Source organism: Myotis daubentonii, chromosome 7, assembly GCF_963259705.1.
Source record: "Myotis daubentonii chromosome 7, mMyoDau2.1, whole genome shotgun sequence".
Classification (NCBI taxonomy): Eukaryota; Metazoa; Chordata; class Mammalia; order Chiroptera; family Vespertilionidae; genus Myotis; species Myotis daubentonii.
The window spans coordinates 90,618,777-90,643,603 of record NC_081846.1 but is presented as its reverse complement, the minus strand read 5'-3'; the positions used below and the strand labels follow the sequence as shown (position 1 = coordinate 90,643,603).

Here is a 24,827-nt window from a genome sequence, read left to right as displayed (position 1 = left end):
TTGAAACCAGCAGTCAGACATCCCTGAAGGGGTCCCTAGTGCAGAAATAAATAGATAGACATTCTTTGCAGTCATTTTCTGCCTCTCATCATCAAGACAATTACTGACCTGATTTCCACGTCAGAGTTGGTTGTTCCCTTCTGCAGACATGCGCACCATCATAGTGTGCCGCCATCAGGGCTGGTTCTTCGGCTCAGCATCATGTTTTGTTGCAGTAGTTTGTTATTATTTATTATTGAGTAATGAGTAATATTCAAATCTGCCAATATTCTGAGTTCAATTTACACTTTTTCAAAATCTCAGGCATAAACTGAGATTTTTAATTGTATTCCTTTCTTCCTATGTAAAACACACACACAAACAAACCCACAAATATTTCTTCTAAGGACTGCTTTGGGTGTGTTCTATACATTTGTACACAGGGCTTTTATCACCATTTAATTCAAATTAGTTTTAAATTTCCATTGTGATTTCTTCTAATTTAGAGGAGTGTTGGTTAACTTCCAAATATCTGAGGATGTTCTAAGTAATTTATTAGTATCAGTTCCTAAGGTAAGTTAATTGTGGTGAGGGAACAAGCTGTCTGGTTTCACCAAGACTTTATCATGTGGAACGTGCTCTCTCTTAGAGATGTCCCCTGTGTACAAGGTGCATGTGTGGTTGTGCCCTCACACACTGCACGGACTGTCATTAGGCTACTTTCACTGACAGAGTTGTTTGAAACTTCTATACCTTTGATATATTTTTTTTCCATTTATTTAGTCAGTTCTTGAAAATGTTTAAAGACAACTAAAACTGAGGATTTTTCTCCTTTTTGTTTCTGTCAGTTTTTGCTCATTGTGTTCTGAATCTCTAATGTACCTTCCTACACATTTAGTGTTTTATGTCTTCATGATAAATTGAACCTTTATAATTTTTTTTAAAAAATGTTTCTTGTCTTTTGCAGTGTATAGCCTACTTTGGATGATATTAATAGAGGAATTTCAGGTTTATTATGCCTACTATTTTCACATAATATCATTTCCCATCCTTTTACTTTCAACCTGTCAATTTATTTATTATTAAAAAACAAGAGGCCTGGGGCATGAATTCGTGCATGAGTAGAGTCCAGCCAGCCTTCCCCGATGGGGGCCAATTGGGCCAGGCCAGTGACGGGGGGTGGCGGGGGGATCAGGGGCAGGGCTGGCCGGGGAGGCCACAGGAGGTTGGTTGGCTGGCCCCACCCCCAACTGTGGTAGGGGGGCCAGTTGGGGATGGGGCCGGCCTGGGGGAAGGGCTGCAGGGAATTGGGGGGGCCAATCAGGGCCCCAAGCAGGTTGGTTGGCGGCCGCAGTGCACATAATAGTGACCTGTCATTCCGGTCATTCCGTCATTCCAGTCGTTTGGCTTTTATATATATATAGACTAGGGGCCCGGTGCACGAAATTCGTGCACTGGGTGTGTGTGGGGGGGAGTGTCCCTCAGCCCAGCCTGCCCCCTCTCACATACTGGGAACCCTCAGGCGTTGACCCCCATCACCCTCCAATCGCAGGATCGGCCCCTTGCCCAGGCCTGACGCCTCTGACAGAGGCGTCAGGCCTGGGCAGGGGACCCTCATTTCCCCCCCATCACTGGTTCTGCCACCCGCCCAAGCCTGACGCATCTGGCCCAGGCATCAGGCCTGGGCAGGGGACCCCCAGACCCCTCTGATTGCTGGCTCTGCCCCTTGCCCAGGCCTGATGCCTCGGCCAGAGGCGTAGACCCCCATCACCCTCCGATCACCTGATCAGCCCCTTCCCCAGGCCTGACGCCTCCGCCAGAGGTGTCAGGCTTGGACAGGGGACCCCCATCTCCCCCCGATCACTGGCTCTGGCCCCCGCCCAGGCCTGAGGCCTCTGGCCCAGGAATCATGCCTGGGCAGGGGACCCCCATCTCCCTCTGATCGCTTGCTCCACCCCCCGCCCAAGCCTGACGCCTCTGACCCAGGCTTCAGGCCTGGGCAAGAGGACCATCATATCCCCCCAATCCCCGGCTCTGCCCCCCGCCCAGGCCTGATGCCTCGGCCAGAGGAGTTGACCCTCATCACCCTCCGATCACCAATCACCGGATCAGCCCCTTGACCAGGCCTGAGGCCTCCGGCAGATGTGTCAGGCCTGGGCAGGGGACCCCCAGCTCCGGGCGGTTGCAGGCTCCGCCCCTGCCCAGGCCTAATGCCTCTGGCTGAGGCGTCCGGCCCGGGCAGCGGGGACCCACAGCTGCAGTGGCCCCGTGATCATGGGCTCCGCTTTAGGCCCAGGCAAGGGACCTCTAGCTCCCGGGACTGCCAGCTTCGACCGTGCCCAGCTCCCATCGCTGGCTCCACCCCTACTTCCTGCTAACACTGGCCAGGGCGGCAAAGGCTCCTGATTCTCCGATCATGGCTGGTGGGCAGGGCAAAGGCGGCCCCAGGGCCACCTTTGCCCTGCCCCCCAGCTCTTAGCTCCCCACTGGGTTTCTGATCACTGTCAGTGGCAGGGGGCTTCTTCCTGCTTTCCCTTTTGCCTCCCTGCATTGTGCCTACATATGCAAATTAACCTCCATCTCGTTGGCAGTTAACTGCCAATCTTAGTTGGCAGTTAACTGCCAATCATAGTTGGCAGTTAATTTGCATATAGCCCTGATTAGCCAATGAAAAGGGTATCGTCGTACGCCAATTACCATTTTTCTCTTTTATTAGTGTTGATGAGTATCACATAAAAAGCTCAGAGACAGGTCTTTTTAAAAAATCTAGACTTTTGCCATTTAACTGGAATTGCACTCAACTTTTTAATGCGATTATCAATAGGATAAGTTTAAGTATACTACTGTAAAATTTATTATTATTTTTTCCTGTTATTTTTCCTTTTTTTTCTCATTTGCTGCCTTATTTTGTATTAGACCAAGACTGTTGTTGCTCTTTGTTGTTGTTTTCCAGCATTTCATCTTTGCATATTTATTGCCTTTTTGGATTTACCTTTTATTTAATTTTATGCATCTGGAACTTATTGTAGTTTACCTCAAATTGACATCATATTGTTTTATATATAATGCTAGGGCCTTTCAATAGTATAATGTTTTTATCCTAAATTTCATCCTTCATGTTTTTTTTGACAAATGTTTACTTCTATATATGTCATAAATACCATAATACATTATTTTTATTTCAACTATGTGTTGACTTTTAAAATGTTTAAGAAAGGAAAGAAAACTAGTCTTTCATTTTTACCCACATATTTACCACTTTGAGTGCTTTTCATTCCTTTCTATACACTGAAAGTTCTATATGGCATCAATTTCTTCTGATTGTAGAACTTATTTGGCAATTCTTAATGGCAGGTTATAGGTCATAAACTATCTCAGCTTTTGCTTATAAAACATAGTGCTGTTTTTTTTTTTAATTTTAAAGTTATTTTTGCTGGATATAGAATAATACGATAACAGTTTCCTACTTTAACCATTGTCAGTCTTCATTGTTTCTCAGCTCTCATTTGTACTGTTGTTAAATTACTGCAGCCATGCAGCTGTCTTGGGTATGCAGTAGCTTTAAAGAATCCAACAGGCCCTGACCCGTTTGGCTCAGTGGATAGAGCGTCGTCCTGCGGACTCAAGGGTCCCGGGTTCGATTCCTGTCAGGGGCATGTATGTTGGTTGCGGGCACATCCCCAGTGGGGGGTGTGCAGGAGGCAGCTGATCGATGTTTCTCTCTCATCTGTGTTTCTAACTCTCTCTCCCTCTCCCTTCCTCTCTGTAAAAAAAAAAAAAAAAAAAAAAAGAATCCAACAGGGCCTTAGAATTCACAGGAGAGTGAGGAGATCTTTTCTTGTTTTTCATCTCCACCTACAGCTTCCTGCATTGTTATGTGGTGCTTGTCTTTGATCTTGTCAGAAGGTGAACTTGGTGAGAGTTTAGTCTCAGCTTCCTCTAGACTCTACCTGCCACCGCCTTTAATGTTTCTGAGCTGATTGTAGGCTTCTAGCTCCAGGAGGGCCCTGGGACCTTACATTACACACTTTGAGATCTCAAAAGTTTGGGTCTGCTTGGACATGAAACTGTGAAACTATGAAACTGCAAATGATAAGGCCCTGGGTTAGTGGGGCTTTTTGAAATTGTGAAATTTATGATTAAAAGATTGAAAGACAGAGGATTAAGTTGATTGAACAATGTTACATAATCATCCAGGATATTGCCCCCTTAGATGTGAATTCAGGATCCTCCCATTGGAACACACAATGCATGAGCAGAGGGATCCTATAAAGGACTCCACGCTCACAAAATAAGTCTTCTGTCTGGAAATATGCAACCAGGACTTCAACATCAGTTTAAAAGGCACTCAATCTACTAATTGTATACAACCCAGAGAGGGCACCCCATCACCCCATTGAAAGTTAAGTTGGTAAAAGATGCTCCTGACCCAGGACTTCACGTGGCCGGGGATGGGCTATAGCACATGTGACTGAGGGAGTCCAGAGGAATGAGAGGCTCTCCTGCTAGATTGTAGCAAAATGTGAAATGTCTTCACTCTATCCAAAACAATGCAAAACCGAAGAACTATCATGCCCCACCTCCCCACCAAAAATAAAAAAGCATGTATATATCAAAGAAGTATGAGTGCAAGTGAATTTTAAAAAGAACTATACAAAGAAGAGTCCTTCCTAAGTAAGTGAGCAAGGGATTGAGGGAATGTTATACCTGTGTCAGTTGCTAAAGTTAGGAGTGAGACATATGGAAGGACCAGCCTGCCAAATAAAGATATTCTTTTTTTGATAAAGAGAAATTGGGAAAAACTGAGAAATCTGTGGAGTGTGAGATTTGAATCTTGAGGAATTTCTCTCCACCAATTCATTTGCTTCCACAGGGTTTTGTTGCAGATACAGCTGAAAAATAGGAAGTGGCTTTTTCATAAGCCATTTTGTAATTTTAATAATTATATCAATTGTTTAATGTCAGAGTTATTAGCTAGTATGTGTTTTGTGTGCAGCACAAATGTCAGATTGTTCAAGGTGTCCTAGATCCACAAGTGTTTAAAGATACACCAGGTTGAGTTTTGAGTCTTTGAAAATGGATTTCACTAAATAGATAAAGCATTTACTTGGTGTTCACTTTGGTCATTTGAGAAACCAATGGGTCTTTTACTTACTGGTTGGCTTGAAGGACATTAGCCAGCAGGCTTTAGCTGTGAATATTTGAATCAGGAAAGAGCCAGATGATGACTGATAAGAAAGCAAGCAAACAGTGTGCTAGCTGGCACGTACAATTGGAATGATGGGTTCTGTGGGTGGATAGTGGTGACGGATGGCTGAACAACAATGTGAATGTACTAAATGCCATTGAAGTATAGACTTTAAAATGGTAAAATTTACGTTGTGTATATTTTACCCTAATGAGAAAATAAAAATTTCAACTCCAGAAATCATTTATTCAAATGAAAGCTGGGAGGTATAATTTTAGCTTCCATGTTTTATGTTCCTTTGCTTAAATTTCACAAGGAACTGGGGAAAGGAATTACATAAAAATTGGATCCTCCTGTTTCCCCTCTAATAACTGTCACCCTAGAATCTTTGAAGAGTCTGGGGCTGTAGAAAACCCACAGGCTTAGGAATAGGAAACCATTGGCATTGGGTCGCAGGCCCACTACTAGTATTAACCAAATGGACAAATTGAAGACTTTTTCTTCCCCCTTTTTTTTCTTTCTAGGGGTCAGTGTTTTGTTTTGTTTTTATCTGGAAAATGGTAATAATGGAAGGTGCTTAGCATAGTGAGTGCCCTCAATTATTAGTAACAATTACTTAAAAAATGCCATTCCTTCAAGAGGGCACTACCGGTGGTTTTCCATCCCACAGTGATATGAGCATCAGGGTTATCAAAGCTTCATTGCATTACCCACTTTCTAATGCTTCTAGGTGTCACATCGTATGACTTGCTAGGATTGACTTATTGATAAAACTGAAGGGGGGATTAAAGAATAATGTACAGTGTTTCCAAAAACATATAACAACATATAATGCAGAGTTTTCAGCCAGCTCTGATTTCCTTTGAAATACCTGCGGAATTGAGAATGTCCTTGGGCAGGCTTGGTGGAGTAACATGTGTGGGTCTGCACTGCTTCCCTGCAGCTCTGGCATGTGAAGGAGATGCCCCACGTGTGACAGATCTCACTGGGCCTCTTCTCTCTGCAGACCTTTGCCGGGAACACGAATGCAGATGGCGTGATGCACCACAGGCTGCTGCACCCCGTGAGAGCCCGGTTTGTGCGCTTTGTGCCCCTGGAGTGGAACCCGAGTGGGAAGATCGGCATGCGGGTTGAGGTGTACGGATGCTCCTACAGTAAGTACCCACGTGGGCCGCCAGCACTGGTGTCTTTGGGAGTGCACTATCCACACAGTGCCAGTTTATCTACATGGAGAACGGCAATCTCAACCGTTTTACATATTCTGTGGGCTTTAATAACCTATAAACATTGAAAATGTGAAATTCAACCCAGGGAAGAGAAAAAACAAACAAGCACCTCTTCTATTTAGAAATGAAGGAGCTTCGTTCGAGGTAACAGATGATGATAGCTTAACAACAAAAAACAAAACAAAACAAAAACAAAAACAAAATTTCAAAATTAGCGGCTCTGCCGAAACTGGTTTGGCTCAGTGGATAGAGCGTGGACCTGAGGACTAAAGGGTCCCAGGTTCGATTCCGGTCAAGGGCATATACCTTGGTTGCGGGCACATCCCCAGTAGGAGATGTGCAGGAGGCAGCTGGTCGATGTTTCTCTCTCATCGATGTTTCTAACTCTTTATCTCTCTCGTTTCCTCTCTGTAAAAACTCAATAAAATATATTAAAAAAAAAAAATTAGCGGCTTTTGAAGTTTAAGTTGCCATTTTTCCTTGCAATAAGATAATAATGTAAGCTCAGTTCTTTCCTAGCCGTGGGTGAGTATAAGATAGTTCTCCCCTTTCTCAGAGCCAGGAGGAGAGAAAGAAAACTTCTCCTGTTCACTTCTCTAGAAGAGAAGGAGAAGGAACATTTCCACCCAGGGCACCCTGGGTTCTCTGTCCTGGAATTATGCTGCCATTATTTCCTCTGGGAGTTGTTTGCACTGAACTTAAAATCAGAGCCTATCTTGTATATAGCGAAGATTGTAAACATGGGTAGTACAGATGACCACTCTAAAAGAAGGTCAAAATTATACAAGAAAGTTTTCCACCCCAATAATTCTCTTCCTTCAGGTTTTATATTTAAATCTAAAACTGTGTAAAAATAGATAGTTTTCCTGCCTTAGCAGTGACATATATGCTATGACTTCTAATAAATAACACATTTGATCACTATCACTTTAGTACAGTTCAATAGATTCCTGGTTTGGGTGACAAGAGAGCCTAATGGGTTGCATGTGTGTACTCTTTCCCACTGTTTGACCAGTAAGCACCTGCAGAATCATAGTAGGAGAGCTTCTTAAAAATGCACTTTCTTAGCCCTGTCCTGTTTACACTGGACTACAACTTCTGGGGGTAGGGATTCAGAAAGCTGAGTGTTCACAAGCTCCCCAGAGATGCTATGGACATAGAGTGTTACTGAAAATAAAGTCCTGCACAGAGGAAATTCCCTTCTGAAATGACTGTCTTTGTCTTGACCAAGCCCTTTCAGGAAGAATGTGTTTTACAACAGAGGGGCCGACAAACCATTATGTCAAGGAGATGCTGCCGTCCACAGCAGCCTTCACAGCACAAAGCACAGGGCATGTATACACACAGGCCACCCATCCAAGCATCCTGGGCATCCAGATTAGCTCACTGCCTCTTTTCTCTGTTTTAAAAATCAATTAATTAATTTTATTTAATTGTATTTAGCATATGATATTATATTAGTTATATTAGTTTCAGGTGTACAATATAGTGATTTGAATATAGTGATTTGATATTTTTACAACTTATATTGTGATTACCACACTAATTCTAGTATTCATCTGTTGCCAAGTACACCTCATACAATATTATTATCCTACATAATAAAAGCCTAATATGCTAAGTGTCTGATCACCCAATCGTCCATTCAACCAATCAAAGCGTAATATGCTAATGATATGCTAAGGCTGCTCAACCGCTTACTATGATGTGCACTTCCCACCAGGGGGCAGATGCTCCAACAGGTAGGTTAGCTTGCTGCTAGGGTCTGGCCTATCAGGACTGAGTGAGACAGGCTGGACATGCCCTGGACCCCTCCCACAACCCTCCCCAACCCCAATCATGCACCGGTGGGGTCCCTCAGCCCCACCATCACCCTCTTGCAATCCAGGACCCCTTGGGGGATGTAGGAGAGCCAGTTTTGGCCCGATCCCACTCAATGCAGGAGCTGCACCCTGGTGGTCTGTGTGCTCCCACAGGGGGAGCGCCGCTCAGCCAGAAGATGTGCTCACAGCAGGCAAGCGCAGCACCAGTGGTGGGAGCCTCACCCACCTTCTCAGCAGTGCTAAGGATTTCCGACTGCTGGTTTAGGCCTGCTGGTGTCAGCCGAACATCCCCTGAGGACTCACGGACTGGAAGAGGGTGCAGGCTGGGCTGAGGGGCCTCCTGCTCTGAGTGCATGAATTTCATGCACTGGGCCTCCAGTTGTCTATATTCCTCATCACCTTTTTCACCCAAAGCCCCATCCCTTTTGTCATGATCCCTTTGATCCTTCTTTCTATGAGTCTAATTTTGTCTTGTTTTATTTGTTTATATTCCATATATGAGTGAAACCTTATGGAATTTGTCTTTCTCTGTCTGACATATTTCACTTACCATAATACCCTCTAGGTCCATCCATGTTCTCATAAATTACTAGATTTTATTCTTTTTTTAATTGCTACATAATATTCCATTATAATTGTAAGGCCTGAAACCATAAAACTTCAAGAAGAACACATAGATAGTAAACTATTTGACATCAGTTGAGTAATATCTTTTTGGATATCTTCCCTTGAGCAAAGAAAACTAAAGCAAAAATAAACAAATGGGACTTCATCAAACTAAATCACTCTGTACAGCTTAGAAAACCATCAACAAAACAAAAAGACAACCTACTGAATGGGAGAATGCATTTGCAAATTGTATATCAGATAAGGGTTTGATATCCAAAATATGTAAGGAATGCATACAACTCAATAACAAAAGATAAATAAACAGCCCAGCTGGCATGGCTCAGTGGTTGGTCAAGTGTGGACCTATGAATCTAGAGGTCACTGTTCGATTCCCAGTCAAGGTTCATGCCTTGGTTTTTGGGCTTGATCCCCAGTGGGGGGGTGGGGGGGGATGTACAGGAGGCAATCGATCAATGATTCTCTTTCATCATTGATGTTTCTATCTCTCTCTCCCTCTCCCTTCCACTCTGAAATCAATAAAAATATATTTTAAAAAGTTAAACAATTCAATAAAACTTGGGCACAGGACATGAAGAGACATTGTTCCAAAGAAGAAAAACAGATGGACAAAAGCCATATGAAAAGATATTCACCATCAATAATCATTAGGTTAATAAAAATCAAAACCACAATGAGATACCACCTCATACCTGTTAGAATGGCTATAATCACTAAATCTACAACAACAACAAAAATGTTGACTAGGATGTGGAGATAAAGGAAACTTTTATGTACTGTTGATGGGACTGCAAATTGGTGCAGATGCTATGTAAAACAGTAGGGAGAGTCCTCAAAAATCTGAAAAGACTAGATCTACTATAAAACCAGCAATTCTACTTCTGAATATTTATCTAAAGAAAATTAAAACAGGAATCCAAGAAGACATGTGCACCCCTATGTTCTTTGCAGCATTATTTACAATAGCCAAGATATCCTAGGTGTCCATTGTAGGATGAATGACAAATGGATAAAGAAGTTGTGTATGTATGTTGTTACATCTTCTCTTGATGACAGTTGTTACTACTAGAGGGTTAATTTTTAAGTATAACATGAACCTTTTATGCTGAACTACTTATCACTTCAACTATCTATTTTGGTTTAATAACCCCATTACATGTTAACATGTCCTCATATTTTTGTGTTCTCTCAGTCCAGTCAGTTGTCCTTGTGTTTTATGGTGGTGTTGTTGCTGCAAGGAAAACTCATACCATCAAGTTAAATAAAAGACTGCAAGTTTGAAGAAGACCTTTGAGAAGCATGCCTAGCTACCCCTGGTGTGGATCTCTTTGTTAATATGATGGCAGCAAGGGGTCCTCTCTTAAGTAAAGTGCCTACAGTGATAAGCAAATTATTCTACAATATCTGGAGGTTCATAGATCTGCTAAAGCCTGATTCTCGACAAAGCTAAGTGTTTTTGTCTTTGAAGTAGCTCAATACTATGTGGACTCCTCTCCAGGCATGCTCCATGTCTAGTAAGTACACCTAAGGGAATAAACTACCTCCAGGTAAATATCCTAGTGATGAGCAGTTAAGCACCTTCAAGGGCTGTTGGACACAGAATGTCCTCTGTGATGGTCCTCGAGCTGGTGCTCCATGGTCTTTGACCACTAGTCCTGTGCGTTGATGCTTTTTCCTTCAGAAAAAAAGAGAACGTTTCCCAGTTTCTCTCCAAAACCAACATCTTAGCGTGTCCTCTGAATCAGAAACTCCCCTTCAACCTCACCCATCCCCCTTTTTACTGGGTTATTCCTATAAACATACAATTTTGCTGTCTAAGCTATCAACCAAAACAAGGACAACAAAGCCTGTGACCCTGTTTATCAGCTTACTCTCCTCCTCTCCCCTCTTCCTCACAGAATAGCTTCTCTCCAAACCTTGTCTTTGTTAGGATCCCATCTGCTCACCTCCCTTCATACTGCAAGTGATTTCAGTGGGTCTTTAAACATGTGGTGGTCAGTTTAATGTGTCAATTTAGCAAAGCAATAGTCCCCCGTTATTCAACTAACCACAAATCCAGGTGTTACTAGGTGTGGTTAACATATATAATCACAGTCATTTGACTTTGAATAAAGGATATTAGGCTCCATATTCTGGGTAGGGCTGATTCAGTCACTGGGAATGTTCTATGATCAGAAGGAGGTTTCCCTGAGGAAAAAGAAATTCCAGCTGTGGACTGCAACTGCTGCTCCACCCGAGCCCAGCCTGCCCAGGACACAGCACTGATCCTGTTTCTCCTGACTGAAGCAGATGCACCATAGCAACTGCTTCAGTCAAGACTGCCAGTGACCTCCACACAGCCAACCCAGTGGTCACCTCATTGTTCTCACTCTACTCAACCCTCAGTTGTATTTGGTTCAATGAGCTGTTTCTTCTTTCTAAAAACCTGCTTCCCCTTCTCTCTGACTTGTTACTTCTACTCAGTCACAGGCTGTCTCAGGACTTCCACTTTCCATCTACCACACCCCCAAACCTAGCGGAATTACAGTGTTTCCAACATTTACACACCCACCTCTGCAGCTCCTGGCCTGACTCTGGAATTATACATGCAGTATACTTCATATGTCCACCTGAAAATCTCATCTACAGTTAATGTAGCAGAAACAATTCTTGATTACCATTCTCTCAAGGTCCTGTCATTCACATCCCCGCCTTCATCTCAGTAACGGGCTCCACCTGCTAAAGCAAAAACCCAGGAAGCAGCCTTGATTGTTATTTTCCCAAACCTTTACTCCTGTGAAATTTATCCACTGTTCACAGTGTCTCTACCAGTCCTTTCATCCAAGTCATATCCTAAATCCGTGCACATCTCCTGACTTCCTGAGTAGAAGCCTCTGTCAGTACCACCTGGAGTTCCTAAACAGACCCCTACCTGAAGTCCTGCTCCAGGACACAATCCCCCCAAACCCACTGTTTCCTGAAATAGCCAAAGTGACTTTTATAAATAAGAAAAAAAAAACCTCGTCATTCCCCTACTGGCTTCACTTAAAAGTGAAAATCCTTACCAGCAAATAAAATTCCTCATTGAATCTCTTTAACTTTCTTCTACTTCTCCCCATCCATACAGACTCTCCTGTTATTTCTTAAACACACCAGACTTTTTCTACCCCGGCACCTTTGCACTTTCTATTCTTTAGCCACAGAATACTTCTCAGAATTATTTTGTTCTATGTTATTATCAATTATAATGTCACCTCTTCAGAGAAGTCCAGTCTTATTGCCCCTCTAAAGTCACCTACTCCCAGTGCACTCAGCATTAATCCATAGTTATATGTTGTGCTTTTATTTTATTCCTGGTGTCTCCAACAAATCAGAATAATGTTTGTCTGGGCTCACTTGTTTGTCATTTGCTCTCTCCATTCCTGTGCCAGAATGCACACCCTGGGAGCAGGCACCTTGCCTAGTGCTAGCACCCAATAGGCACAAGTGGGAATTGGATAAATATTTGTGAAATGGCTGGGCACACACATCAGTTAGTCTTGTTGTCCCAGAAAGGACAGCTGGACAGTTAACAGCAAGGACTTGCTGTGAATACACCCATTCTAAAGAACTACTTTTTACTATGCACTTATAAACATTTTTCTCAAAATTACATTTAAATATGTTGCTAAAGACTGGTAGAAATCTTATAGTCCTAGAATGTCTTAAGCCTTAAACGTTTGCCATTTTGGAAATTGCTGCCTACTCCTTCATTCATTCACTTCAACATGTAGTTAGCACTTAAGATGTGCCAAGCATGACATAAAGCTTTAGAGATGTAAATCATACATAAAACCTTTTCTCTGTACTTTCATAAGTCCAGAATTTTACCGTTAAAGCATTGCTATGATTGCATTGAATTAATTGTGTGGTTGTTTTGTTGTCAACTTCCAGACCCAACCCAACTCTAAGCCTCCACAAGGCTGTGCCTGTCACGCAGCCCCAGGCTCAGAGCTGAGTAGACAGTATCTTTTCAGTAAGTGTTGGTGAATGATTGGCGTTGCTGACATTCAAAGATGGAATAACAGGTGTGTAAATAACAACCTGCAATAAGGGATTGTATGTGCCTGATAGCAATCTGCAAAGGAAGCAAAGGGGAGAAGCAAGCAGGTGTCCCTGCCGGAGTCAGAGTCAGGACATTGTGGCCTTGCCTCCTGAGTCTCAGAAGTTCAGTAGCCACATCCCCCAAACAGGGGCCCAGGCAGTAGGAGGGGCCAGCAGGAGAGGGGCGGGGGAGCTGCAAGGTTGGTTATGCTTAGTGCACAGGAGACAGGCGATGAGGAAGTGGGAAGTGAAGACAGGTGCCTCTCTGCGCCTGCGTTTCCCATACTGTCTGCACCTTCTTTCCTGTAGGTTAAAATAGAATCCATGTGGCCTGCAGGCACACAGGCATTTATCGTAGGAGATGGTCTTTCCCTGCAGATAATGGGGACCTTTTCAGTTCAAACAGCCTTCTCCTCATTGGAGCACTCAGAGCAGACTGGGACATCAGCACTTCATGGGCTTTCAGTGGCCGACCAATAGGATTTGGCCCCAAATGAAGGCTTCTGTTTTGTTTGTCCTTCCTCTTCTCTCCCTAAACCTGGCTTAACCATTCTGTGCTGTAGATTGCTTTTGCAAGCACTGTCTCTGGACCCTGCATGTCCTCATTCCCCCGGGCTCAGCATGCACAGCACTCACAAGTTTGTCCCTCCGGACCCTCCCCCAACTCTCCAGGAGCTGCTCAGATGGCCTCCCTGCTGCAGGACTGCTGAGGGGAGCACCAGCTCATCCCCTTGGGGACCCTCACAAACCTGGGCAGAGCCCACACCCCTCACAGACCTGGACTGCCCCCTTTTACCTGCCACACCCCATCGTCACCTTCCTCCAAGTGCACAGACTGTGAGATTCTCTCCTGACTCCCTGGGCTCCTAATTGCTGCCCCTGTTTTCTGAAATATCCTTATATCCCTATTCTCCATCACCAGTATGCCTCCGGATGGCCGTTCATTGCCCAGATCCAATATTACCACTTGTAAAGTTCCCAGACCTTGTCACACGACCCCCTTCAGGTTTTAAGCTTGAATTCCACATCTTGCCTGGTTAGATTAAAGATAGCTGGCCTTCCTGCCTGCTCCCCGGCCTGTTCTGTGAGGCAGGAACCCCTCCTTCCTCTGTGCTCGCCGGGACCTAATTCAGTGTCTGAAAACTGCCATAGGTTCCATGGAGATTTAATGTGTATTTAATTGTTTACCTGGAGGCCAGTCAGCCTTACTCATTTTTGGGACTTTTATTGTATTTTTCAAATGTACAGTACTGTTTCTATCTTGTATGTGTATGTGTGTGTGTGTGTATATATATATATGCATTTTATAGATAATAAAAATTATTAGCTTATTAGAATTTTCCTTATACATGGGTTTCTCTAATCCCTCATACTTTTTCTTCTTGAATAATTGAAATTATGCATAATTATAATTCCTAAATTGAAGGTTCTTAGGTCCTCACAAACCTATTTGGGTATATTCTGTATTTAAACCTCCAGAAGTAAAGCATGTCCCATTTTTCCTAAGTGTGTATGTTTTAAACCCTTTCTCTGAGTGCCGTTTTCCTTCATAAATGCCAGAATGGCTGTCCTACTTCCGGTGGTTCCTGCCGCCGTCATGCCGCCAGAGCCATCTTTTTGCCCTGGTCACAATGAATTGGGAGCAGCAGGCTCCTTTGTGAGTATTCAGATATAAGCAATTGGACAAATGGTCTGCTCTTGAAAAAGATGACTCTTCCAGCAAACACTCTTGACTTCTTTGAGCCCCTGTCTCCTCATCTCCAAATGACAGTGGTGATTGCGTCAAGGCCTGCTATGCCACTTTAGTTGTGATGAATAAAGCATAGAGCAGAGTGTCTGACAAGCAGCCTGTCTTAGTGAGAGCTAGTACCAATGTGAGTGCATGTCTGTGTTGCCACCGCATGCTGCTTTGGGAGTGACATGAACCATGTCCTCTCCCAGGCAAGGGCCCTCTCTCAGGTTCAGCTCTCTGTCTGTGGCTATTTTAACTTATGCTTTATAGGTTCCAGGAGCTCAAATATCTGCCACCTCTAAGGTTCTCTCTCTATGCCCAAGAGTAGAATCAAATGTGGTCTCCTACTACATTCTACAAAGATAAAAGGTCTCCTGTTATGATTACTACTGCTAAATAATTCCATGGAGTAAATAACTCCATAGTAAACCAGGAAAATAATTTTAATGTCCTTAAAAATAATTATTATGAACCAGTTATAAGCTCTTCTGGCTGTATATCAAGTTCATTTTGGCTATGAGATATATACCATGTACAGATAAAATTGCTACAAAATATTTCCATAAGAAGTATTGCGTATGTCTTTCAGTATCATTTCCCTCCAGTGTTACCTCTGTCTAATAGGATATATGGTTGTTAAGTTTTGCATTTGTGTTTTCTTCCTCTGGTCAATTGATCAGTCTTTGGCCAAACATGTTCATGCTGGTGAACCAAGTAAATGAAGGACATGGTTGTGCTATATCACCAAGTTGGTGACATAAAGATGAACACTTAAAGGTGTCAATATAGAATTGTGTGAAATATTTCATCTCTTGTAGAGAAGACTAAAGAAAAGCAGATGAGGAAATGAGGGAAATCATCCTGAGTTGTGATTAATGGCAACTCTTTTCTTGGAGACAGAGCCAGTATCTTTCCTCTTGATGGCAACTTTCCCATCATTAAGTGAGCAATTGCCATTAGAAATGCCACCACCATCATCATCAATATATCTTCCCCTACTGTCATTCTATCTGTACTCTATGATACAACACACTCCCAAACTCATAATAGTCTTTTAAGTTAGGGATTAGTAAATTGAATTAGTAAATAGAAGAAGAAACTGACATTTATAAGGGTGAAGTGACTTATACATAAATTAAGTAATTTGCATCCTGAGACAAATATTTCTTCTGAGCTCTAAAAATATATTTTAATTTGCCTCATTGATATTCCAGGTTGGTTATGTCATAAATACCTTCAATTTGGCATGTCCTTTAGGGAACTCTTAATCAACTTGTACCCTTCAACCACACTCAGTATCTTCTTCTTGTGGTATTTATTTAATTTTATTGCTTAATAACATTTATGTCCAAGTTTTATAATTGTTCTTAATCTAAATTTAATAGGAAACATTTCCAAGTTCTTTTTTTTCCTTTTCATTTAAATTATTGGGGTGATACTAATTAACAAAATTATAGAGGTTTCAGGTGCACAATTCTACACCACATCATCTGTGTGCTCATCACCCCAAGTCAAGCCTCTGCCCATCACCATGAATCCTCCTTTATTTTCTTCTACCTTTCACCACCCACCTCCCCCTGGCAATCACTACACTATTGTCCATGTCCATGAGTTTTTCCCTTTTTTAAATGTTTTGCTCAATCCCTCCACCCTCCCACTCCACTCCAGTCAGCTGTCATTCTCTTCTCTCTATCTATGAGTCTGTCTCTATTTTGCTTGTTAGTTCATTTTGTTCATTAGAATCCAAATATAAGTGAAATTATGTGATACTTGTCTTTTTCTGACTGGCTTATTTCACTTAGCATAAACACTACCAGTGGCCCAAACTTGACATTAGAATCTTTCTTGAAATTTTTTCTTTCCCTTACTTCACACAGTAAATCAATTACCAGGTACTATCACTGTTACTTCCATGAAGCATCAAAAACACATGTCCATTGTTTTCATCTTCACAGTTACCAGCCGAGTTCAGATACATCTTCTACCACCTGAAAGTTGCACCTCAGCAATTGCGTTCACTCTATTCTTTCAGTCTGTTATCTTGCTGCAGCCAGCAGTGTCATCATTAAATCCAGAGCTGAGCCACTTTCTGCTGAAAACCTTACAATGCCTCTGCCTTTCGATAGCTCTGTCTGCCCTTAGGAGCAAAACTAAAGTCCTGTGCATGACGAACAGGCTCTGTAGGATATATACATATGGTGGGGGGGGAGGAGATGGAGAGAGAGAGAGAGAGAGAGAGAGAGAGAGAGAGAGAGAGAGAGAGATTAGAGAAATGATAGATGTATTGATAGTCAGATAGATACACTATAGACAGTGATTTACATGTGTATTTCATTGTGCACTACCTGTCTCACTCTCTAGTTTTTGAGCTCCATAAGGGCAAAGACCACACCAACCAAGATTCCCAGTTCTCAGCCCGGTGAAAGTCCTGTTTTCATTGATATCAATTAAATTTATTGAATGTACAAGTTTCCCAAAATGGAATGACCTGTAGCTTTCTGAGGCAGGACTTGAACCCAGTTCGGTGTTGTTCTTATAGTCTTGGGCCTTCCACTATGTGTCTGAAAGTATACGGGGGGCATCTTATTAGAGGGAAACATTATATTCAACCTTCTAATGCCAATCTTATTGTTTTGTTCACAAGACAAAGGAGCAGTCTGCAGTTCCTGAGCATATGTAGCTAATGTGTCCAGGGACGAAGGTGAACTGTTGACTAGGCCAGGACTCCTGGGCTCACACATCTCTGCTTTGATATTCCATACCTGTGCTCTCCAGCCTAACTCTGCATGAGATCACCTGCAATATGTCCTTACTATCTACTCTGGCCATACTCCAACTAAGTCATAATCACTGTGTATGGGCCCCAGCTTAAGTTATTTTTGTTGTTGTTCCTAAGTGATTGTAACATGGATCCAGAATTTAAAACTATTTTCTCAAAGTGCTCATCTAACTGTGAGAGTCCATTCTTAGTCTACATTGTGGTGTTTATGTTTGTGATAGCTAATCTTAATTTAAGAATTTTCAGGGAAACATTAACTCACTTTTAAAGGCCATATACAGTGATATTAAACACATGGGATATACAGTCAAACCACACATATGCAAACTGATTTTATCACCTAATAGTTGTGTAGTCTTCGACAATCTTGGATCCACTGTAGACATAGATTTTTGTTTTCCTATATAAAAACAGGTAATAATAGTGCTCATCTTACATATGCAAATTGCTTGAAATAGTTATTAGTATGTGATGATAAGTATTCAAAAGTATTAGGTATGGCTATCATCTTAATTTAATATATAAGGTAGTCACCTAACTTCTCCCTTTTTTTATTTTCTTCCTCCTTCAGGACCCTATGCCCCTGTACCTCAAAGCAAGTTGGTAAACTTCGTTACACACAGGTGCAAAGAGTTCTGACACCTGCAAGAGCCCATCTGGAGGCTTAGGTTATCTGGGCTCCCGTCTGGGGTTTCTGTTTGAATTCTTTAAATGATGAAAAGCTAAATAATTTTAAAGCAATATAAATTCTGGTAAGATTTAATGATCTGTCAGGCTTCCCAATTTCATCATTAAAAAATGCTGACAACAGGTTATACCTCAGGTTGCCTCCTTTAAAACAAACAAACAACAACAAAAAAAAACACACAACAGCAAAAAGCACATTTCTCCTATTGGGTTAATTATTGCTAAATAGTGCCATCCAAAATGCATCAACCCCTGAGCTGAAGTCCTATTCTTCCCCCAGAGAAATCTCTTTGCCATCCCAGTCTCAGCTGCCCTCGTTGTGGTTTCTCTCATCCTCTGCGGCCACTCCCCATGCATGGTGGAGGCCATGAAGTTGTAGCTTTGTCTTTGGCTTGCTAAGGCCCTGTGGCCACATTACAGGGACCCTCAAGAGGCCAAGTTTTCAAGCACTGGAGAGGGGGAGGCAGGATGACAGCCATCAGACCTGGGCTTGGAGACGCCAATGTAGCTTTGAATTCTATTAAAGGTATCATAGCATTTTATAGCCGAAAAACAGCCAAGGCCGTTCACTGTCATTACCCCATTTTATTGATGAGGAAATTGAGGCCTAGAGATATCTTCAAATTGAGTTAGTCTAAGAAGAAATCTGCCTACTCTTCTTTCTCTTACCTCCTATAGAATTATTTAAAATATATTTTCTAATGGGAGACAAATATACATATGTATGTGCAATAAAAACACATTAAGTAAAAACCAGGTCTTGGTTGATTGAGGATCTGAATATATTTCTCACAATCAACATCTCTCAGTACCCCCTTTCTAGACTTTGGAGATATAGCCCTGAATAAGAGGAGCCCTGCTCTTTGGGAACTCAAAGGCTGTTGCAGTGCGGAAGGCAGACATCAATTCTTTTGGTGGAGGTGGAGGGAACCCCATCCCGTGAGGCTTGCACAGGAGGGAGATCCACAGCTAACACTTTTCATGACGGGCTAATGTTTGTGATTTTTCTGACTATGTGGTTTTGCTTCCCTTGAACCTATGCTAATGGTAGCAATTTTAACAGAAATCTTAAAAGGGAAAATGACCAAATGTAACACTGGTTTTCCACACCATGTCAAGGCTTTGCCTCCTGCAGCTTGTTTGATGTTTACGCTGTTGAAATGGTCACCTGGGTAATTTACTGTTACTCCTCCCACTGGCCTCTTGTACAAAGTTCAGAAGACTGTGCCCAGGTAGAATCATTAACAACGATGTTCAATTTCCCCAAATATAAAACCATGGCAAGTTTCTTTTTTGTTTTTTGTTTTTTTCAAAAAATAACTAGTCTTGGGAGGGGAGATTACAGTTCTCTTCTCCAATTTTGGCACAGCTCTTTAAATGTCTCTCCTTGTGCAAACACCCTTTCAGGGAGGAAGTGTATGTTGTGGCTAAAGACCATGGATGGTCCTCTGAAGCCGGAAGCAGCTCACCGCTGTTTTATGCTATTTTCACAGTGGCTAGCTGCTCAGTGTTGGCCTATGTCTTGAAGATTCTTTCTGTGAACTGGTGAATAGATTGTGAAACCTTATCCCCTTCATGAAAGCTTTTGTTAGCCTGTCTGCTCCCTAGTAGGGGTGACCTGCCATGGTTCATGCTGCACTTTCCACTGGGGATGATCAGTTTGCTTGCTGTAGTCTGAGCCTGCGCTGTTGTTCCAGTTTAATTATCTAGGGCTCTCTGCGTAGTTAATGTTATTGTGCCTGAGTCCCTGAATGGAGCGACCTGCATCTCAATCATCTTTGTCTCTCACAGCACAGCACAGCACAGTGACAGAAAGGTGTACAGAATATGCCAATATGTGTCAGTGAATTTAGGAATAAACAAAGCATTTCTACTGCTTTGGAAGTTCCATTAAATGAATAAATTATTTTGGCATAATCTTTGTGATTAGTGAACAGCCCCGTTGAACTAGAAATTGGAAGTGTACTCAGAGGTGCCTACAAGTCTGAGGTATGTGCAGGCAGGTCTCACTCTAAGAGCTAAAATAGTATGCTGAAGTTAGGATTGGAATTTGGAGTTTCATCTTTTTAATACTATTACTGTTTTTCTGTGTTGCCTCCTTGACACCTGTCCTGTTTTTGCCTGCTGTCATGCATAGCAATGTGAGAAATTCTGTAGGAAAATCTATTCTTAGAAGTTGGCACAGTTAGCTTTAGGAATTTACCTACTTGTCATAGTTTATCTGAGGTTATCATGAGCCTCTGATGAGGCCTGGAAAAGTCTCAGAATTGGTGGAGGATCTGTGCAAATTTGAATTGATGGTGGGAATCTGTGTGGTTTGTGGATTGCTAACCAAATACTTGGAGTATTCAGAGCAAGTGTGTGGTCTGAGTAATGATCATGTTTTTTGTATGGTTGTTAGGAGAGTAGCTTTCACTGTGATTGTATTGAAAACCTCGCTAACTTTGAATAGCTGAAGGGTCTGAGTGAGAGGAATTATCTCCAGGGAATCGAGTTTCTCCTGTCCACACCAAGCTGGGCTTTCCAGACCTTGAGGACACCAATCCAGCCAGAGCCCTGCTCAGCTCACCTGGGATTCCAGGTGAGAATCTTTTATTCAGTGGAGCTCTTTTTCCACTGGTTTGTTGACAAACTACTAACATCCATCAAATGTGACAGACTATGCCCCTCTCAGAAAACAGGCTATGACAGCCAGGTTAGCAATTATGGGCTCAGTGGAAGTCAGCCAGCATGGTTGTTTTTCAGCACTCTGGGATGCAGGGGGCATGTTTCAGTACTCCTGGTTGGATGAGGGGGCATGTCTCAGTACTTCTGGTTGGATGAGGAGGCGTGTCTCAGTACTCCTGGTTGGATGAGGAGGCGTGTCTCAGTACTCCTGGTTGGATGAGGGGGCATGTCTCAGTACTTCTGGTTGGATGAGGAGGCATGTCTCAGTACTTCTGGTTGGATGAGGGGGCATGTCTCAGTACTCCTGATTGGATGAGGGAGCGTGTCTCAGTACTCCTGGTTGAATGAGGGGGCATGTCTCAGTACTCCTGGTTGGATGCGGGGGGTGTGTTTCAGTACTTCTGGTTGGAAGAAGGGGGCGTGTCTCAGTACTCCTGGTTGGATGAGGGAGCGTGTCTCAGTACTCCTGGTTGGATGAGGGGGAATGTCTCAGTACTGTGGGATGCATCGTGGTGGGTGTCTCATTTATCCTACCTGAAGGGAGAGTTTTGTGAGCTGTGGGAACTGCCTTTCTCCTGAGGACTTCCAGGTCCATAGCTCATCTGTCTTTTATGCTTTAGAAAAGTCTGCCAATGTATGGCCACCTTAACAAGCCACCGATTGAATTGAATTGAGTTTACAATAATGAGATTCTAACAATCAATGTTTAAAGGGGGAGAAATTGTCTACTCTGGGAAGTAAATGCCTAAGAGCTGGGTCCTGGGTGTCACTGCTCATGAGTTAAGGAGCTCTGATGTGTGGTCAGCTTGCATCAGTGGCAGGAATGGAAAAACACAGCAAAACACCCCAAGGGACATATTAGGACTTTACACCTTGTCAAGGGGCAAAGAAACTGGAACTGGGTAATTCCACTGAGAAGGGTGGGCTAAGGAGCCAGAAGAGGAATGGGAGCTGATCAAACAAGTGGCTCAGATAAACTTACTACAAACCAGAGAGTCTTTCTAAAATCCAAGCCTGACCCTATGCTTTCCCTACTACACATACTTTCATAATTATTTCTCTATTGACTTCAAGGTCACATTGAAACTCACATTATTTTATTTGTAAATGACCCTCCATCATGAAACACTTCACCCTGCCCCCAACCCTAGACTCCCTCTGCCCCGGGTGACCCTGTGCTTTGGCACAGAGTTCTCGGACTTCGGTAAACATCAGGATCACTTAAAGGTACAAAGCAGACTTTCCTATCCCATAGGTCGGCCACGAGGTACCAAATCCTGTCCTCCTAAAAGCTCCCTGGAGACGCCAAGTGCGCAGGGGCAGAAAGCACACTTCTGGGGCCACCGCTGTAGCAGGTGTGGATCCTGTGGACTGAGGTTGGCCTGTGCTGTCCTGCTTGCAGGAACAGTGGCTCTGCCTCCTGCTGGGCTGCAGTCTTGGGCACCACATCTCCACCTCAGCCCTTGGGCAGGGACGTCACTGAGTTTATCAAGGTCGACCTGTACTGAACTGGGCTCTGCCATGTTGAGCAGCTTTAGTAAAGGTTCACATGCAAAAATATCTGAGTGATGAGAGACCACAAAAGTCAGCGAGGATGGGGAATCGAGCTTAGTGGAGAAAGTGAGGGCAGGAAGGATATTGCACATCTCCCACAAGAGTCCCTCAGATGTGTGGTGATTTCCATGTCCTTCCAGGAAGGAGCCACTTTTCTGAGTGGACGTGGTCTCTGAAGAGCGGAAACCACAAATTCACATCAACTTTCAATAAAACGGAAACTTCCTGTTCAACATCACCTTCCTTTAACCCTTTGAGTGCCAACCAATATCCTCAGAACTATGCTAAAATTGCCAAGGCATTTTTGCTGATTTTACAGCAGTTTAGAAAAAAAATTATGAATCTCAGGTAAATGAAGTTACATATTCAAAAACTTAAGGAAAGCTTTACTACATTGACATATTTAGCAATATCATCATCACTAATAAAAGCAGACTTAGAACTGGACGCCATTTCAAAGCTTTGATAGCGCTCCCGGCACTCAAGGGGTTAAAATTGGCATATCCTTTCCTACAGACACACACACACACACACACACACACACACACACACACACACACACCCCTATACATGCACACTCTCCAGCACATATCTGCTTCTCACTGCATGAAGCCAGGGACAGTCTCACTATACAGAAGATATAATTCTTACCAACCCCCCCCCCCTTTTTTTTTATGATGCAGCAGGTATGGCTCATTTTCATGTGTATATCTTTGGGCAAGTACGTGGTCATTCTGTGCTTTGTCTTCCCCTTTTCATAAATTGGGAAAACATGAACATTGAAAAGCTGTTAAGAATATTAGATTAGGCAAATATATTAATGAGTTCCTTTTCTGTAGAAAATGAATTACTAAATTAAGAGTGAGAAATCTCTATGAGTTGCTAAGGAGAATAAAGAAGGTCTATTTACTTTTCTGTTATTTTCATTGTACCCTTAGGACCACATTCTGAGGTGATCATACAACTCCCCATCTGCCAATAGGAGCCTATTTCTACTCCTTATACACCTTCCAACAGTCTTAGTTTTTTGTTTGTTTGTTTGTTTGTTTGTTTGTTTGTTTTTGTGTTGTTAAAGGGAATCTTCTTTCAAGATGTGTGAGTTGATGTCATAATAAAATTCCATGCCCCAAATTAAGTATCAAACCAGAGGATCAGGACAAATGTTTCTAATACTATCTAATGTGAAAACCAGCATAAAATAGGATTTCTTAAAGAGCAATATTTTTATAAATATGGATATTTATTGTTATCATTTCAAATCTGTTTTATCCAAGTGAAGTTGGGAATGCTGACTACTTTACCTTGCTCCCGTGCCTGGGAGGAATATTAAGTATTCAGTTGGGGAAACCTTTCATTTTTCTTAAAAAGTTATTTTTTTACCCCCTGTCTTTCCATTTGTGAAACAGCTGATGAACTTTGTGTGTGACTTAATGCGTATTGCAAAGATCCAGGGTGTTTGCTGAGTCCTCTTAGATTGGCCAAGTTTCTGTCATTAGTTGTTGGTGGTCCCAGAGGGCAGCTCTGCTCTTTGTCAGGCTGATTCTCTGCTCTCCAAAGGGCCCTCTCACCTCTATACTCAGGATCATGCATGACCAATGCAGGTGTCACGTCCCTAGTGGTTGAGTGTATGCCCCAGGGAAATGAGCCCTTAGTGCAGTGGTTCTCAACCTTGGCTGCACATTAGAATCACCTGGGAATCTTTTTAAAATCCTGATTTCTGGGCCTCATCCTCCGGAAATTCTGTTTCTTTGTTATGGGGTGGGGCCACAACATTAGTAACAAAGAAACAGAATTTCAGGAGGATGAGGCCCAGAAATCAGGATTTTTAAAAAGATTCCCAGGTGATTCTAACGTGCAGCCAAGGTTGAGAACCACTGGCTTACAGAGTCCAGGCAGGTGACGCTTCAGGAAGTCAAGGGCAATCAGCATCATCACGCTGGGGACTGCATAGCTCACTGGGTTACTGAGCCTTTTCACAGGTGTTTCTCAACAGATCAATGCTCTGACTCATGAGCTGGTTAATGCACATCTGACCCTGCCCCCAGGGGACGCACTGCCATGCTGCAGAGGCCTGAAAACAGATCAGGGAACAGCCATGTATCAAATTCCCGTTGGGAGGTGACTTCTGAAGGAAGTAGTAGGACACTTAGAAGACCAGCTAACTAACTAATGAGAGGAAGCTGTTAAAGAAAGGAACAAGCTGACCTGAGCATCAGAGTGTCAGATAGAGGGGGTCAGCACTTGGAAAGTGCCCAGCACACACAGAGTGGGGTTAAGCCAGATGCCTTAGGGTCTTAGCTCTGCTACTGGCTAACTATGGACTTCTTCATTCTTTGTGCCATAGTTTCTTCATTTGTAAAACAGAAATAATAGCAGTCTGTTCCTCCTGGGATCTTATTTAGGTTAAATAAGTTCATACACAAAAGCATTTAGAGCATTACAGGGTTCAGCGTGTACACTTTGTAGATGTTACCCTCCCCCGGCTCCTCCACACAGGGCATTC

The 24,827-nt window shown here is 42.8% G+C and overlaps 1 protein-coding gene across 1 annotated transcript in view; it reads left to right on the top strand.

Moving 5' to 3' along the window:
* Positions 1-24,827, top strand: part of CNTNAP5 (contactin associated protein family member 5) — an 883,495-nt gene that overhangs the window by 357,847 nt on the left and 500,821 nt on the right. Inside the window, exon 4 of the mRNA XM_059704743.1 lies at positions 6,174-6,321. Within this exon, the coding sequence (XP_059560726.1) occupies positions 6,174-6,321 (148 nt within the window). The remainder of the gene's footprint in view (positions 1-6,173; positions 6,322-24,827) is intronic.